We start from the raw sequence: 17919 nt of genomic DNA, 5'->3' as shown, positions 1-17919 counted from the left end.
TTTTCCCGTGTGCTCCCATATTGTTGTAAATAAATAAATAAATAAATAAATAAATAAATAAATAAATAAATAAATAAATAAATAAATAAATAAATAAATAAATAAATAAATAAATAAATAAATAAATAAATAAATAAATAAATAAATAAATAAATAAATAAATAAATAAATAAATAAATAAATAAATAAATAAATAAATAAATAAATAAATAAATAAATAAATAAATAAATAAATAAATAAATAAATAAATAAATAAATAAATAAATAAATAAATAAATAAATAAATAAATAAATAAATAAATAAATAAATAAATAAATAAATAAATAAATAAATAAATAAATAAATAAATAAATAAATATGTCCGTCCATTATAATAGCTTGATTCTCTAACTCTATGGTTTTGTTTGGTAGGAACGTCTTGAATGTAGCGAACCTCCTCACCTGGAGCAGTACATGGAGGAGTGGGAGGCTCAAGTGAAGCGCGATTTCCCTGACAGATCAGTCAAGTCAACCGTCATGGACGTCAATGGGAAGTCAGTCTGCGTCACACGCTTTTTCAGACCTCTAGAGCCGCCTGGTTAGTCTAGTTTATCGGTATTTATTTGCTTTATCGATAGACTATTGGTAAGATTTAATAGAAAAATCTGGTGTGTTACACGCATACAACTTTCCTTGCTCATTGAACTGTAAGCCTCATTCTTAAATGAGAATAATTTAGGGGAATAACATAATGACGATTGGCGGCAACATATTTAAAACTACGATCATACTATTGTATATAATCGTTTTCGCCACACTGCACAGAAAGCAGCTGTTTTCCAGTCCCTATATAGGTTTGAAAGACATTGTTTGCAGACTACTCTCGTCTGATTTCAGAACAGGTTCCGGCTAAGGCCGGAAAGAGTACCCTTTCCGGCCGCTAAATTTCAAGTGTGCTAAAACAGCTGATCAAAAAACTTTTCATTATTTGAGTTTATTATTCAATAATTAAAACATTTATAATAATATCATCTTATTGTCATTTGAAAGAATAAAAAAGTATAAACTCAACCTCCCACTTAATCTTTTAGGTTATTTAGACAAATCAAAATAAAAAATTAAAATACTTGGACAATTTCCTGATATTCAGATTACCTCAGATTTGCTAGAGCTATGACCTTCCACTTTTGCTTTCGGGAGTGCTTAATAATCAATTATTCTCATATATATGATATATATATTGTTTATTTTTCTGGTGGCAAAAAATAGTGTTCGCACGACGGGCAAAAATGTTTTTCCGGCTCTCAATCTTCTCTAGTCCTCGGCCTACGGCCTCGGACTTGAAAACCGATTTCGAGCCGGAAAAGTCTCATTTTCGGCCCTAGGTGCGAAATATACTATTCCAGAGTACATTTTCCTTTTTGTTTGTAAATTGTGAAATTCGATGATTTTTTAAAAGTCGTCAAAACAGCTGTTCTACAGATGAAATATCTCGACTATGTGTTATTTTGAATAAACTGCTCTACCTACCTATCTGCACGATATTGAGGTTACAAAGTCAATTTCTCAAGGATGGGGTGGACCCCCTGTTAGTTTCTCAGGAAGGAGACTCATGCCAGTTGATAGAGCTGATGAATCACTATACAGGATATGAATTTTAAATAAATCGGTCGTCATTTTTGAGAAAATCGTGATAGAAATTCAACAAAATCCATTTTTCTCAAGAATATTACGGAGCTTCTGCAATTTTCCCAGAAATGAGACTCATGTCGGTTGATAGGGTTTATAAATAGCTATCCAGGGTATAAATTTGAAGAAAATCGTTAGAGCCGTTTTCGACTAAACCGTGAAAAACATGGTTTTTTAGTAATTATTCGCCATTTTTTCCGCCATCTTGAATTGAATTTTATTGAATTTCTTATTGTCGGATCCTCATGGCATAAGGACCTTAAGTTTAAAATTTCAAGTCAATCGGTTAATTAGGAATGGAGTTATCGTGTTCACAGACACACACACACACCACACACACACACACACACACACACACACACACACAAATCATATTTTTGGAATCAATGGACCATGAAACGTAAAAAAAACGTAGAAAACCTGAAATTAGGGTACCTTAATTTTTTACTTTCCTTGCCTCATTACCATAGGTAAGGAAAGTATTGCTTTCCAAAAAAATTAAGGTACCCTAATTTCAAGTTTTCTATACGTTTCAAGGTCCCCTAAGTTAAAAACATGATTTTTGAGTGTTGGTCTGTGTGTGTATGTGTGTATGTCTGTGAACACCATAACTCCATTCCTAATTAACTGATTTACTTGAAATTTTAAACTTAAGGTCCTCATACCATGAGGATCCGACAATAAGAAATTCAATAAAATTCAATTCAAGATGGCAGATAAATGGTGGATGATTACTAAAAAACCTTGTTTTTCACGGTTTTCTCGAAAACGGCTCTAACGATTTTCTTCAAATTTATATCATGGATAGCTATTTATAAAAGCCCTATTAACTGACATGAGTCTCATTTCTGGGAAAATTACAGAAGCTCCGTAAAATTCTTAAGAAAAATGACGGATAATTACTAATAAACCATGTTTTTCACGATTTTCTCATAAATGACTTGACCGATTTTTTTCAAATTCATAACCTGTATAGTTTTTTATCATCTCTATCAACTGGCTTGAGTCTCCTACCTGAGAAACTAATGGAGGGTCCACCCCATCCTAGAGAAATGGACTTTGTAACCTCCTCTTCATGCATGAGGTAGGTAGGTAGAGCAGCAACCGGAGGCCACATTCAACACTTGTAAGGTATTAAAAAAACTTTGAAACGTTCTCTTTCCATTGGTATAAAAGTTGTCCATTTTGCAGCTTTACTCTAATAAATACCATTTTTTTGAAAAGGGGTCCATCATTTAAAAAGACTATGTACGAGTATAACAGTAAAGTTATGAGAATAAACGTGTTAGTGAAGAGGTATTGGGTCAATTGAATAAAAGCTAGAATCTTGTGAATATGGCGAGGTCCACATTATAATGGCAGTGGAGAAAGCTAGGTGAACAGCATTACCGGTTCTCTGCTTTGCCACTGCCTTCTATAGAAGATAGCTGATACAGGTATATCTGATGTAATATTAACTTTTCATTATTATTCAAAAAATTTTATCTTGTTCGTCATGAAAACATATTTTACAATGATGTAATAATTCATTTTAATGATAGAGATTAAATATGATGTTTAGAGTTCATCATACTTCTACATTGTTGAAAAGCAAATCTGGCAAAATATCAGAGCTATAAAAGGATATTGCTATCTGCTTTGTCGAATGATATACAAGGATAGCAACACCAATATAAATCAAATATTGTCATAATAACGTGAACCTCACTACAGTACTCATTGGACATTCAACTACAGATGACTGCATGAATGAATGTCTATAATTACATAAATATAATTATTGACAATCAACAAAATAAGTTGAAAGTAAAATAGTATTATTATTAAATACGGAAAGACCCTGAAAAGGTTAAAAACCAGAGCGCAGGGGCCGAGTCTTACTAAAACCAAAATATTTCTAAAATAAATAAAATTGGTGGATTCCTATTAACATCTGAGTTTGAAGAAATTTACAAAGAAGAAAAGTAAAAAAAAGTAAGAAAATACGAGATAATAAAATGAAAAAAGCAGACATACTTGAATGATTTTGAACTTATCCAAGTGTGGCGTGCGTGGCGAGCATGACAGTGCTCTCCAGTAGCGCTGCCACCACCAGGTTTTTAGGGTCCTGGGCCCTGCTACTTTTATAGGATAATATTATTAAATAAATACGAAAATTCACCAAAACAATCTCACTCTATTGAAAAATCCCATAACAAACATCTATACTCTCTCTCTAAACATAATCACTCCTCAATCACATTACTAAAAACTACATCTCACTATCTCTCGCACAACCTTCTTCTAACGCACCTCGGAACGTTCTCCCTCTAGTTTCGCCTCTACGCGGTCATAACTCTCTCAGCTCACCAGTTCAAAAGTCCAATTTGGTGGCCTGAGTGATGACTCCGCTATTCTAATAATTAATAGCCTATGAGAGCGGGGTGTTTGAATTGTTACACTAGATACAATTACAAGAAATCACTTATCCTAGGATATGAATAAGCAATCCATAAATCTATCTTTCTCAGAAGTCTTCCATTCAAATTATCTGTTATAAAAAGAGCAGATATCACATTTATAAGCTTATGCACAATATAGTCAAACTGTCTTCTACAAGTGGATAGATAATGGTTGAGGGACGGATATTGTAAGGCGATATACGGAGGTTGAAAAGTTCTCTATGTTTATTAATGTAAATAATTAAATTCTTTATATACAGCTGCTCAACCGTCAATACATTCAAATTATTAAAAATACTGGAACTTGGAAATCGTTTAGGTTTGCCCAAAATGGTCTTTGATAATGCTTTTACTTTCCTTACCCTATTACCATAGGTAAGGAAAGTATTGCTTTCCGAAAAAAATTAAGGTACCCCAATTTCTAAATTTCTATACGTTTCAATGTTCCCTAAGTTAAAAACATGATTTTTGAGTGTTGGTCTGTGTGTGTGTGTGTGTGTGTGTGTGTGTGTGTCTGTGTACACGATATCTCATCTCCCAATTAACGGAATGACTTGAAATTTGAAACTTGAGGTCCTTCCCCTATAAGGATCCGACACGAACAATTTCGATCAAATGTAATTCAAGATGGCGGCTAAAATGGCGAAAATGTTGTCAAAAACAGGGTTTTTCGCTATTTTCTTGAAAACGGCTCCAACGATTTTGATAAAATTTATACCTAAAATAGTCATTGATAAACTCTATCAACTGCCACAAGTCCCATATCTGTGAAAATTTCTGGAGCTTCGCCTCATCTATGCAAAGTTTGATTTTAGATTCCCAATTATCAGTCTCCAGATATTTTAAGTGGAAAGGATTGAGCATGAAAATCTCTACAATTGATGTTCAGTAACATTTTCACCTAAAAATGGAAATAACCTCGAAATTCGAGAAAAGGTGATTATTCAATTGCAAACTGTTGATTCTATAAAATCATCCACTATGAAGCGATAGCAGACCTCGTGTGTCTCCAGCGTTATTGTCCTGTTACCAGCTGGCTCAGATCTTAGAATAGTAGACTCTGGATGTGCGTGAACACTAGCGTCAGGTGATCAATTTTTATAACGGCAAGGAAAGTTGTGTGAGTGCGCCAAACCAGATTTTTTGGATGGTGAAAACCTTATTGAAGTGATTCGAATAAGATGCACCCCAAATTTTTATACCATACTAGAGATGAGATTGAATGTAGGCAAAATAAACCAATTTTGAAACGGATATGTTACCCAACTTGCTGATATTATAGAATTTGTTGATCCAGTGCTTGAGTTTATTAAAAAGCTTATCTATAAGTGTAGATGACTACATTCATTTGACAGATGTATAAATTTGTCTCATTTGACTGATATACGGTTCATGGGCAAATATTGTTTTACATTTTTTTCGTAGTTATATTTTTTCTGAATGTTTTATTGTTATAAATTTGTGATTTCAGTGTTGGAAGAAGGCGTAGTCACCTCCCCAGAAATGGCGGCTTGGTTTGTCTCCAAAATCCCCTCCACTCCAGGCAGTATTCTCTTTCCAGGATTGTTCGACATTTGGCTCACAGCTGATGTAAGTTTCAGATAGCATTTCACACACCAAATTTCCCCCAGTGCATAGCACGGGCTACATGCTAGTCATAAATATAATGTTTGAATTATCATACATCCCCTCATCACCTAGGCATAAAATACTTATAGTAACTTGCCTTTATAAATAAACTAGTAGTTCTGTGAACAGTAGACCTCACGCAGTATTCTCATCCACAAGTACCTGATTGATACTATAGACCTTATGGAAATACAGCAATAGATTGGCTTCTCCACACATCTGTGTAATCATTTGTCAGCTGATTTATGATGAATAATTCTATAGTCTGATTTTTACTCTAATATTGGCGTATGAAGGAGGCTCCTTTTTCCTTTTATATTATCCTTGAAATGCAAAATTTCCAAAACCTGGTATATACGTCGACGCGCAATTAAAAAAGGAACATACCTGTCAAATTTCATGAAAATCTATTACCGCGTTTCGCCGTAAATGCGCAACATATAAACATTTAAACTTCAGAGAAATGCCAAACCGCCGACTTCAATCTTAGACCTCACTTCGCTCGGTCAGTTAACAAATATTGTACCGTAGCAAACATAGTATATCATTCTAAATGGAATTCATAGTATATCTATTTGTAATTATTAATGATCTTTTTTTTGAAGTGTGAATGAATTGTTATTTTGATGAGTGATAGTAGCTAAACCTTGATTTGGACTGTAGTATAAATTTAAAAAGGGACAGTTTTGGGCATAAACCTGCTGTGCCTCCTCATATAACTGTAAAAATAATTGTACGACTGAGAAAATGAATAAATAAATATAAACTATAAAGTCAATCTTTCGTTACTAATTTTCTATGCTTTCACACTCAAGAGCGAAGTTCGGTCCCCCGATATTTTAATGTAAATATTGTAAATCAATGTAATTTGTGTGATTACAGCAAGTACTGAAAGTGCTGCAAGGCGACTCTGACGACCTGGCAATTCTGCTATGCTGTTTCTTTCTGCGGCTGGGTTTGCGTGCCTGGCTGGTGCTCGGTGTGGGCATACCCCACGGTCGCAGCTCGTTTGTGCTGACTCAGCGAGGTGGTGGCGTGGAGGGCGAAAGTGGAGGAGACCAGTGGCATGTGTGGGATCCAACCACTGGACAGAAGTTTGCGCTGACTGACAGTTTTTGTCCTCTGCATCGGGTGCACTGTCTTATCAACGATGAAAACGTGAGTAAATTGTCAGCTTGGTTGAATGTGATGCAGTGTAAGTTAACTCTCAGCATTTATTTATTTATGATATTGCATACAAATACTCGACATTAGGAAAGGCACAACATGATCATGCCCAAAACTGTTCCATTTCCAATTTATTGACCGAGCGAAGTGAGGTCTAAGATTCAAGTCGACGGTTTAGCATTCCTCTTTATGTTTAAATGTTTAATATCGGCGCACCGAGCTTCGCTCGTTTTTTTATTCATTGATAAACAGAACACAATTCTCTAAAATGATCGTGTTTATATTTTACAGCTGGCTATAAGTCAGCTTATGAATTTCGGGGATGCGATATTTTGATTTTCCACAGAATCACTCGCTCACTTTTTACTATCCACAGACGACGAAAGTCTCAGCTGTTTCAGTCAAGAATGAATTATCCTTTTAATGTAGTTCAGCGAGTTTTCTCAAGGATGAGACCTAGTGCAAACGAATTTTTATATCATAAATCTACTATGTTCAAAATTTCGTGAAAATCGTTAGAGCCGTTTTCGAGATCCGTTGAACATAAATAACCAGATAAAAAATATAAACAGATATACAGAAATTGCTCGCTTAATATAATAGGATATGTTGCGCATTTACGGCGAAACGCAGCAATAGATTTTCATGAAATTTGACAGGTATGTTTCTTTTTAAATTGCGCGTCGACGTATATACAAGGTTTTTGGAAATTTTTAATTTCAAGAATAATATAAAAGGAAAAGGAGCCTCCTTCATACGCCAAAATTAGAGTAAAAAATCAGACTATAGAATTATTCATCATAAATCAGATGTCGAGTGGATTATAAATTACATGTAATGACGCATGCGATTCAATATCTCAATGTAAAGCCTAGTTTATACGATGCTAATTGGCGAGACAGTTGTCTTTGGACAATAATTGTCATCACGTGTTTGCGGATTGTCGGAGGCCAGGCCAGTGAAACGAGAAGATGTTTATATACGCGGCCAACTATTGGCACCTCAGTTGACAGCTAAACATGTCCGAGTTCTCGTCATCTGTTGTGACTAAACAGCTGAACTGGCAAAACCAGGACAGCGCTACTGGCCTACACCGTTCACACGGCGCCAATTGAGATTCCGAGTGGTGGGGGGCTCGCTAGTCCCAATTGACTGTCCATAGTCTACTCCCGGAGACAGTTGAATTTCGAGCCACTTGTCGGGACAGTTGGCAAGATAATTGGCCTGAAGTGTTTATACGAAGACAATAATTTCATGCCAGTCAGTTGCCTTATGACAATTTGTCTCGCCAATTGGCATCGTATAAACTAGGCTTAACTTTTTGAAAACACAGCTGTTGTGTGGACTATTAATTGCATGCAGTGAGGCATGCAATTGATAACTTGAAGTAGCATAGTATTTTCTCCCGACTTTTCTCTGTTTACAACTCGGTAAGCTTTTGATGCTAGCAGCATAGCTGTTTACATCAAATTATTAGCATTCAATTTTTCAATTCAATTTATTTATTCACACACACACACATAAGATACATCATATGAAATAAAAATTAATTACATCAATTGAAAAACATTACAGTATAAAATAAATAACATAAATATGACATTACATCACATTACATTTGTCGATACAACAACCCAAACAGCCATCAGTCGTTTATACACCGATATCTCGCCGACATGACAGGACAGGACAGAATTTACTCTGATGGACAGTGTTAGAGGAGACTGTGGTTTATAACTGTTCACAGTGTAACTGTGGTCTACTGTTCACAGAACTACTAGGGACATTGTGTACAAATACTCGGCATTAGGAAAGACACAACATGCGCATGCCCAAAACTGTCCCATCTCCAATTTATACTATACAGTCCGAATCAAAATGTAGGTTATGTCACTTCACTTTCCAGAAAACAATTCACCCTCTTCAAAGCTCAGATAAACGAGCAAATGTGACAGCTTGAATGTGAATTTAAATGCAATTCATTCTATTGAATGGTTGTGAAATGTGTTTGTGTTCTTGAATGTGATTGTAATGTAATTTATTTATTTTTATTGGTTGAATAAAGCATTTATTTATTTGTCATAAAACTACATTTTTGTGTCTTAATTTTGTGTTTGTTTCAGGTATGGATGAACGTTCAACGTGAAGATCTACTACGCCGTGTGCGCCTTGACGTGGGACGTCGCGGCGACTGGTGCGGCATGTTTGCCAGGGGCGCCGCAGCCGCTGCAGCCGCCGCCAGTCTGCAGCCGACGCAGCTCGAATTCGCACCCACTTCCGCTGCAGACGCCCAGGTTGGTCCAATTTATAGGAAATTTGGTTTGTAGATTCCCTATGATGAAATAGGTTGAATAAAACTGGATGAATGATTAGATGTTTTAATGTAGAGATGACAAATTTTGAACTGAGAAAATATTAAATGAACTGATACAATTAATAAACAAACTAATGCAAGTTGAAAACAGGTTGTTAATCACAGGTGGCAAATATCAGATGATTCGCCACAAATTCAATTCAATGTCATGTTTAGTAATAATGATACCCTACACTAGTAGTTCTGTGAGCAGTAGACCTCGCGCAGTTATAAACCGCAGCCTCCTCTTATACTGTTCATCAGAGTAAATCCTGTCTGTATGTCGTGTCGGCGAGATATCGGTGTGAAAACGGCTAATGGCTGTTGGGGTTGGTGTATCAAAAATGCTAACATCAAAAGCTAATCTCCTTCAAGACATACTGGCAACAGGACAGCCCGAGTTCAAAGCAAAGAAAGTTCGAGAGACAATACTATGTTACTTTAGTTTGTAATTGCATGAGTTATTGCACGCAATCAATAGTTCATTTATTTGCTCACAATGAAGACAACGGGTTTCCCCAAATATGTCTCCTTAACAATAAAAATTAGACAGATACAAATGAAAAAAGAAAAATAATTATAAAAATAATACGAACTTATGCAATAATAAATAATACAAACAACAAAAATACCACCTAATTTCAAATACTTGTGAAAAATGTAAGAATAAAACAAATTGAGAATTCGAATTTCCAAAGCTTATAAAAATTATAGAATATAATAACAAATAATGAACAACACTTTTATCAATAGAATAAATAACAATTATAACTGAACGACGTCCCAAACCATATGCACATCCACACTGATACACCAACTATTTATTTGATTAGATCATGAAATAAATGAAATTGTTGGGGGTGAGGATGTGGTCCGTTTCATTAAATCACAAAGATTGCGCTGGGCTGGTCATGTTGAGAGAATGGCAGAACATCGAATGACAAGAGCAATTTATAAGGCCAGGATGGAAGGCAGAAGACGACAGGGGAGACCACGCAACCGATGGAGTGATCTCCGAAAGATGGGGATAAGAGCATGGAGACGAAAGGCATGTGACCGTGATGTGTGGAGGGCTCTTGTGCGAGAGGCTAAAGCTCACATCGAGCTGTAAAGCCAGAAGAAGAAGAAGAAGAGATCATGCTTACACAAGATTTAATTATCATAAATATAACTCTTTCCGGAATTTAGCGCGAGAAAACCAGAAGACATCTAGGCGCCCAGACAAGCTGTTATAAGTTCTTTGCATTCAATGAGGCATGCAAATTATAGTCTACACAGCTGCTGGTTTTTTACCAAGTTACATTGAGATATTGAATTGCTTGCGTCATGGCATGCGATTTATAATCCACTCGACAGCTGATTTATGATGAATAATTCTATAGTCTGATTTTTACTCTAATATTGGAGTATGAAGGAGGCTCCTTTTTCCTTCAATATTATCATTGAAATGCAAAATTTCCAAAAACCTTGTATATACGTCGACGCGCAATCTAAAAAGGAACATACCTGTCAAATTTCATAAAAATCTATTACCGCGTTTCGCCGTAATATGCGTAAACATTTAAACATTAAGAGAAATGTCAAACCGTCGACTTGAATCTTAGACCTCACTTCGCTAGGTCAATTAATAAAATAATAATACAAAGTGTAACATAACAAAATATTTGTATTATTATTTTATTAATTTTAAAGGGTACTATAATTATATTTTATAAATACAAGAAAGCAGCCCTGAATACATACATTTTGAAAACTATTCATACAATAATAGGCTCGGAAATTCCATCATACCGGAATAACACAGTATTACTAGTAGAAGTAACTTGAGGTGAGAAGAATTTTGTCTAAAATTATTTGCTAATTTTGCAGAGAGTATGGATGGGTGGTTTGCTAGCGCTGAACTATCTTTTTTTTTAATTGACAGGTTCTGCAGGACCGTATTGAAAAGCTGCTCAGGGACTCAATAGCAAAGTGGAGACCTACTGCCAGGTAATTATCACAATTGTTTCGATTGAAGAAAGTGAATAAGTGAAAAGAATAAGTTATTGCTTCAACTGTTATACAATCAATATCGGGGCACCAAGCTGGGTTTACACCAAAGTTATTAACAAAATGTTAATAACTTAATCCTTATAGATTCTACTAGATTAAAGGGAACTTGACAAACACATATGTTCATCATATGTATGATAAGTTATGTTCAATCTAATAGAGTCTATAAGGAGTAAGTTATTAACATTTTGTTATTAACTTTGGTGTAAACGCAGCTTAACATGCACAGCCCAAAACTGTTTCTTCCCCGAATTTTGATTTATACACTATAAAAAGTCCAGAAAGTAGGTTATGTTCCATACACTTGAATTCAGGTCCAATTTTCAGTTCATACATTTAAAAACAGAAAGTTCTAATTTAGATTATTCACAAACCAAATTGAATAACAAAATAATACTTACTAATCACTTAAAACTGTAAAATAATTATTAACTTTGAAAATCATTATATACTTTTATTTAGAATGATGAACCATGTCAAGTCAACAAATAAGATTATTTTTATCAAATCGATCAATATTTTCCAGATTAGTGTGGGAGATAAGCTGTGTAATCAATTAGCTCACCGTATCTTGCGAGAAATTTTAATTGACTCGATCAAAATAATCTGATTTGTTGACATGAGATGGTATATCATAATATTCAAAGTTAATCATTATATTTTACAGTTCTAAGTGATTAGTGAGTGTTATTTTATTATTCAATTTAATTTGTAAACAAATTTACATTAAAACTTTTATATTTTCAAATATATTTGGACTGAAAATTTGACCTGAATTCAAGTGTATGGAACATAACCTACTTTTTGGAATATTTATAGTGTATGAATCAAAATTCGGGGAAGAAACAGTTTTGGGCTGTGCTTGTTAGTCCTTCCCCAAATTATTTTAAAGAATTGTGTTCTGTTTATTAATAGTTTATAAATAAATGACGAGCGAAGCTCGGTACCCCGATATCTATAGTTATTTAACAATAAAAATCATCAAGTGAATAAGAAATCCACTGCTTAAACTTTTCAATCAACTAAGTAAATAGTAAAATAAAGTGTAAAAATTAAGGCATTTATCTATCTAAGTAGAGTTCATACTGTGACTACCTATACAGAGTGGGTGATAAGTCCGAGAACGGATTAATATCTCTTGAACAAAGATAATTTGACGGTGGGTGTGATTGGGGATCATCCTCAAATTCAAAAAAATACTTTATTATGACTTTAAAAATTTGGTCCGCCTTCTTGGATCTGCCATTTTGAATACAACTTCATTTTTTTAAATAGGTAGGTGGACATTTGATACATGATTTCGATACGGAATTTCAAGAAAAAAATGAATGGCGAAAACCGCACATCAATATCTCAAACCTTTTAGAAGATATTCACATTATTAATCAATACCACTCATGAATTTCATTTCTGATTTGCATGGAATTGATTAATAATGTGATTATCTTTCAAACGGTTTGAGATATCGATGTGCGGTTTTCGCCATTCATTTTGTATTGAAACGTATTGAAATCATGTATCACATGGCATCCTTTCTATTTAAAAAATAAAGTTACATTCAAAATAGTGGATCCAAGATGGCGGACCAGATGTTTAAAGTCATAGTAAAGTAGTACGGCATTTTCAATTTTAGTAATAACCCCAATCACACCCATCTTGGAATCACTTTTTTCTATGATACTAAGCCGTTCTCGGACTTTTCACCCAATCTGTATATTATGTAAGTCAGTGCTATCTAAAGCTGCGTACACATATTCGTGCTTCCAACCCGCACCGAGCACGCTCCTCCCTCGTACCGCCCTCGTACCACCATCGAACCACAGTCGCACCGCCCACGCACCCATCATTAACGTTACGGAAGATGTTAGATCTTCTCGCGTTCCCCGGTCGAACCACTGTTGCTCGCCGGTCGATCATCAATCGCTCTGCTGGAGTGACGTTCGGTTGCGGAGCAGAGCGACAGTCTGTACGCACCTTTAGATAAACAATAGCGTAAGTAGATATCCTATGGTTGTCATACATGGCATCCACAACTTGCTTACATGGTATAGGGCGTTCATGTCGCAACTTTCACTGTTATCTCAAGCCGATTATTATCGATTACTGTCGGTTTTTAATGTTTTGTTGGGGTGAGAGTGTATGAACGGCACAGTATGAGAGACTACCAGCGTCACACAGCTTCACGGGAAAGAACTACGTGGACTATCGGCTTGAGATAACAGTAAAAGCTGCGACATAAACGCCCTATACCATGGGATATCTACTCATGCTAATTTCAAAAATGTCCCCAAATCATTGAGGAATAGATTTAAAAAGAACGACTGGTACGATAGAGAATGTGAGAATACGAGAGCACGCATGTTCTCATTTCTTAGATTATTCCAGAAAACTAATTCCGTTGACGTTAGAGATGACTATGTGCGAATAACAAAAGAATATAAGGCTTTATGTAAAACTAAAAAGGAATATTACTGGAAAGATTTAAAAAATAAACTTGCTACTGTTAAATATTCTAAAATGTTTTGGGATATAGTACGCAAACTGAAAGGAATTCAGTCAAAAAAAATCCTAATATTAGTGTAGATGAGTGGATATATCATTTTAAACGGTTATACACACCTGAAAGATCAAGTGGACCAATAATGTATGCTGAACCACTTATCAATAGTGATGCGCTTGATAGGATAATTAGTTATGATGAGATAGATATATCCCTGAAAAGGCTTAAAAACGGAAAAGCGCCAGGAGAGGATAGGATCCCTCCTGAATTTTACAAAAAAACACCATTAGAATTCAAGGAGTTGTTGTATGTATTTTTCAACAGAACTTATGATGAGTGTACGTCCCCTGAGTCTTTTAATAAATGAATAATATTTCCCTTACATAAAAAAGGCGACACCAAGAATCCTAATAACTATAGAGCCATATCGTTCACAAATTCCGTTTATAAAGTATTTGTAGGAATACTATTAAAAAGATTGGAGGATTGGGTTAGAAAGAGAAAAATTATCTCCGAGAATCAGGCGGGTTTTAGAGTAGGGTATTCTGCCGTAGATAACATTTTTGTCCTGCATAGCTTGATAAAATATTTCACTACTGAACAGCGTAAAAAAATACATTGTTTTTTCATTGACTTCCAAGCTGCTTATGACTTTATAGACAGAGAAGCACTGTTCTATAGACTTCTTGAGATAGGAATCTCCAGTAAATTCGTAGGAATGATTAGAGCTTAATATAGAAACGCGTCCTCCTCTGTATGGTGGGAAAACGGGTTAACAAGGAGTATTAGATTTGAGAGCGGATTAAAACAGGGCTGCCTACTCTCTCCAATTTTGTTCTCGATTTTCACGCATGATATAGAGTGGGGAACTCTAAAATTAATTCCCTTCTTTATGCAGATGATTTAGTGATATTTTCTGATAATATTAGGGAGTTACAAAGTATGATAAATAGGCTGCAACAGTACTGTTTTCGATGGAACTTAGTATTAAACAAAGATAAATCTAAGATTATGGTTTTTAGGAAAGGAGGTTGATTAAGTCGAAATGAAAAATGGTAATATGGTGAGGATCCCATTCAAATTGTAATGAGTATAAATATCTAGGGGTACGTTCTCTCCCACTTTGTCCCTCAGCAAACATTTTTCAAGTAAGCTAACATCAGCAAGATACGGTATTATAGTTTATGGCGGAAGTTTATAGGCAGCGAAGATGTACCGTTATCCACTAAATGGCAAGTTTTTGAGACAGTGAGTAGAACAACTATCACGTATGCTGGTCAGTGTGGGGGTATCAACGTAGGGAGGATGTAGAATGTTTCAATAGATTTTTCATGAAACGAATGTTCGGGTTACCGCAGAATACGCCCAACTATATTCTATATTTAGAAAGCGGGAGGATATTATGTGGCTACAGACCCTAAAAATGCATTTCAAATACATATTAAAAGCACTTCCATTACCTGACCATAGATTCCCTAAAATATTAACAAGCTTAGTGGTACAGAGTAATAGTGGCTGGTGTAGTGAATGGAAACAATTTAATGAGGGATGGGTGGACCCTATAACTCAGCCAGATCGGTGGGGGATGACGTGCGACAATATAATTGATAAAATTCGCCGTAATGTACTGGGAACTTGGTGGGAGAAAGCTTCAAATTCTCAGTTTCATCAAATATATTATACGTTAAGAACCAATAACGCAGTGATGAAAGATTATTTAAACGACTCAAATAAAAGAAGGATGATTAACATAATTTTCAGAGCGAGAGGGTCATTATTGCCCTTGAATTTTAGAGTAGATAGGGGGGAAAACAGCTATATTTGTTCACTATGTAATAGTCAAGAAATTGAAGACATTTATCATTTTATAGGAAAATGTAAGGTGCTATCAGAGTACCGAGTAAAATGGTTTGGAAGCTCGGTGATAACGGATGAAATGGTTCAAGAGTATTTAAATGGTAAAAACTGGAAAAGTCTAGCGGAATATGTGAATGCAACATTGAGATATAGAAAGCTCCTTTTGGATGAATTTAATTTCTAAAAATAGCTGTACTATAATAATACTTGTGGATAATAGAAAATAAATATGTCATTGTAAATATTGTTCCCAAACCGAAAACTGTACATAAATAGCTCTGGACATGTATGATTGAGTTTATCGGTTTATTATTGAAGATGATTATTTATTGCTCAAATGAGTTCAAATTATCATTGTATCACTTCATTTCATAAAGAATTATTTGTATGTTCGATTAATAAGTAAGAATAATTTACTTTGTATCAATGTGTAGTTCATCTCTAGGCCTATAATAATGATTCAGGTTGCTTAAATGAAGTGAAAATGATAATATTCCAAGCATAGACTGACTACTGTGCTATGAGTGACTGATATTTAGTGCTAACTTCCAAGTTGCCTTATAAAGTTTATCGAGTGCTATCGCATGACATTGTGTAGCCCGTTCACTCTGTAGCCTACTGTGAGAACTTTGACAAAAACTAGAAGATAAGGATGAGATATAGATTAAATAACTATCAACTCCGGCTGACGGCTTCGGCTATGCCTAAGAATTTTATGAACTATGGTATTGATTGTTGACGAATGATATTGTATTCAATTTTATCTTATTTTGTATTGTTTTTTGAAGTGAAAAATAAATTCTTTATCTATCTATCTATTGTTTATCTATGGTGCTATTGAGAAACTTATATTTGTCTAAATTTCAGGACAGTATGGAACCGCTATTGTATCGTAACGTTGAGGAAACTGTTGCCTAGCCTGGAGAAAGCCTCCTGGTCCAATGAGCAGACGTCCACTATTCTTCAAGAACATCTGCAGGAACTCAATCATATACTAGCTTCCCATAAGGTATTCAATTTTCTCCTCTCAATTATTTTGTTTTTAATCCCTGTAATCTCGATATTCTCTCCCTATTCCATCAGTTTATGGTTTACTTCAGTAGTTTTTACTACTTTTTACTTCAAAATTTTTTATCCTGTTAGTTAATAATTCATCACTATTCTTACTTTTACAACAGTTCAGTGAAGGATAAGAAAAGATATCAATTTATTCAAGACAATATGTCATACAATGTAATATAATACAATAGACAGTTGAACATCGTTATAAAGATCAATTTCAAATAAGCTACTGAAAGAAACTAAAAAAGCTACAAATGGAAATTACTGAGATGTTGCAATTATTCAAGTGCTAATGAATCAACAATTTTATTAATAAACGAAAAGTAATTTCCATCTGTAGACTGGCTGGCCGCTATGGCTTCGTATAAAATGAGCGCTGCTATCCAGAGATTGTCAGTTTGGTGTAAGGGTAAGCATTCCTGACCGGCAATTAGGAGGTACTGGGTTCGATTCCCGGGGCTGACAACTAATTTTTGAATAGTAGCGCTCATTGAATTTCCATCTAGCTGTTTAATCGGTTGTCAATATTTGCAGTAGCAGAAGTCTTCAGGGTGAATTATAGCATTTAATTTGGATTTTAGTTTCATAATAATTACAAATTCTTTTACTTGCAGATGTGTGGATTCCCTCTGAACTTCGCCTACACGAAGATCGAGGATATTGAGGAGGCGGTGAAAGGTACGGGAGTCCACTGCTATGAGAGCTTAGATGTGGAGTTTGCCCTGGCCGTCTATGTGCACCCCTACCCCTGCGATATTCTGTCTGTCTGGGTGTATGTGGCCTCTCTAGTTCGCCGAAGATAGTCCACTCATTTCACTATAGTGAGGTTCACGTTGTAACGGCAGTTGAACAAGAAAACCTTAGCTGATCCTCTGTCTTGTCAATGCCTTCTATAGACGGTAGCTGATACAGGTTTATTAATGTAATATTAACGTTTCATTCTCGTTTTAAATAATCAATATTATATTTTATCAAAGAAATTATATTTTTCAATGATTTCATAATGAATGTTTATAATTGACCGAGCGAAGTTGACGGTTTTTGCATTTCTCTTTATGTTTATATGTTGCGCATTTACGGCGAAACGCGGTAATAGATTCTCATGAAATTTGACAGGTATGTTCCTTTTCAAATTGCGCCTCGACGTATATACAAGGTTTTTGGAAATTTTGCATTTCGAGTATAATA

At 35.0% G+C, this 17919-nt stretch overlaps 1 protein-coding gene across 2 annotated transcripts in view; it reads left to right on the top strand.

Moving 5' to 3' along the window:
• The window catches only part of LOC111055776 (coiled-coil and C2 domain-containing protein 2A-like), a 66628-nt gene extending 49025 nt beyond the window's left edge, over positions 1-17603 (top strand). For both annotated transcript variants that reach the window (XM_039429816.1, XM_039429817.1), the window contains 7 exons: positions 414-579; positions 5583-5701; positions 6623-6898; positions 9031-9201; positions 11185-11249; positions 16537-16678; positions 17346-17603. In XM_039429816.1, coding sequence (XP_039285750.1) covers positions 414-579; positions 5583-5701; positions 6623-6898; positions 9031-9201; positions 11185-11249; positions 16537-16678; positions 17346-17534 — 1128 coding nt within the window. In that variant the 3' untranslated portion in view covers positions 17535-17603. The remainder of the gene's footprint in view (positions 1-413; positions 580-5582; positions 5702-6622; positions 6899-9030; positions 9202-11184; positions 11250-16536; positions 16679-17345) is intronic.
• The last annotated feature ends 316 nt before the right edge of the window (positions 17604-17919 follow it).

Source organism: Nilaparvata lugens, chromosome 5, assembly GCF_014356525.2.
Source record: "Nilaparvata lugens isolate BPH chromosome 5, ASM1435652v1, whole genome shotgun sequence".
NCBI classification, from domain to species: Eukaryota; Metazoa; Arthropoda; class Insecta; order Hemiptera; family Delphacidae; genus Nilaparvata; species Nilaparvata lugens.
The sequence above is the reverse complement of the archived record's forward strand: the minus strand, read 5'-3'. Positions and strand labels throughout refer to the sequence as shown.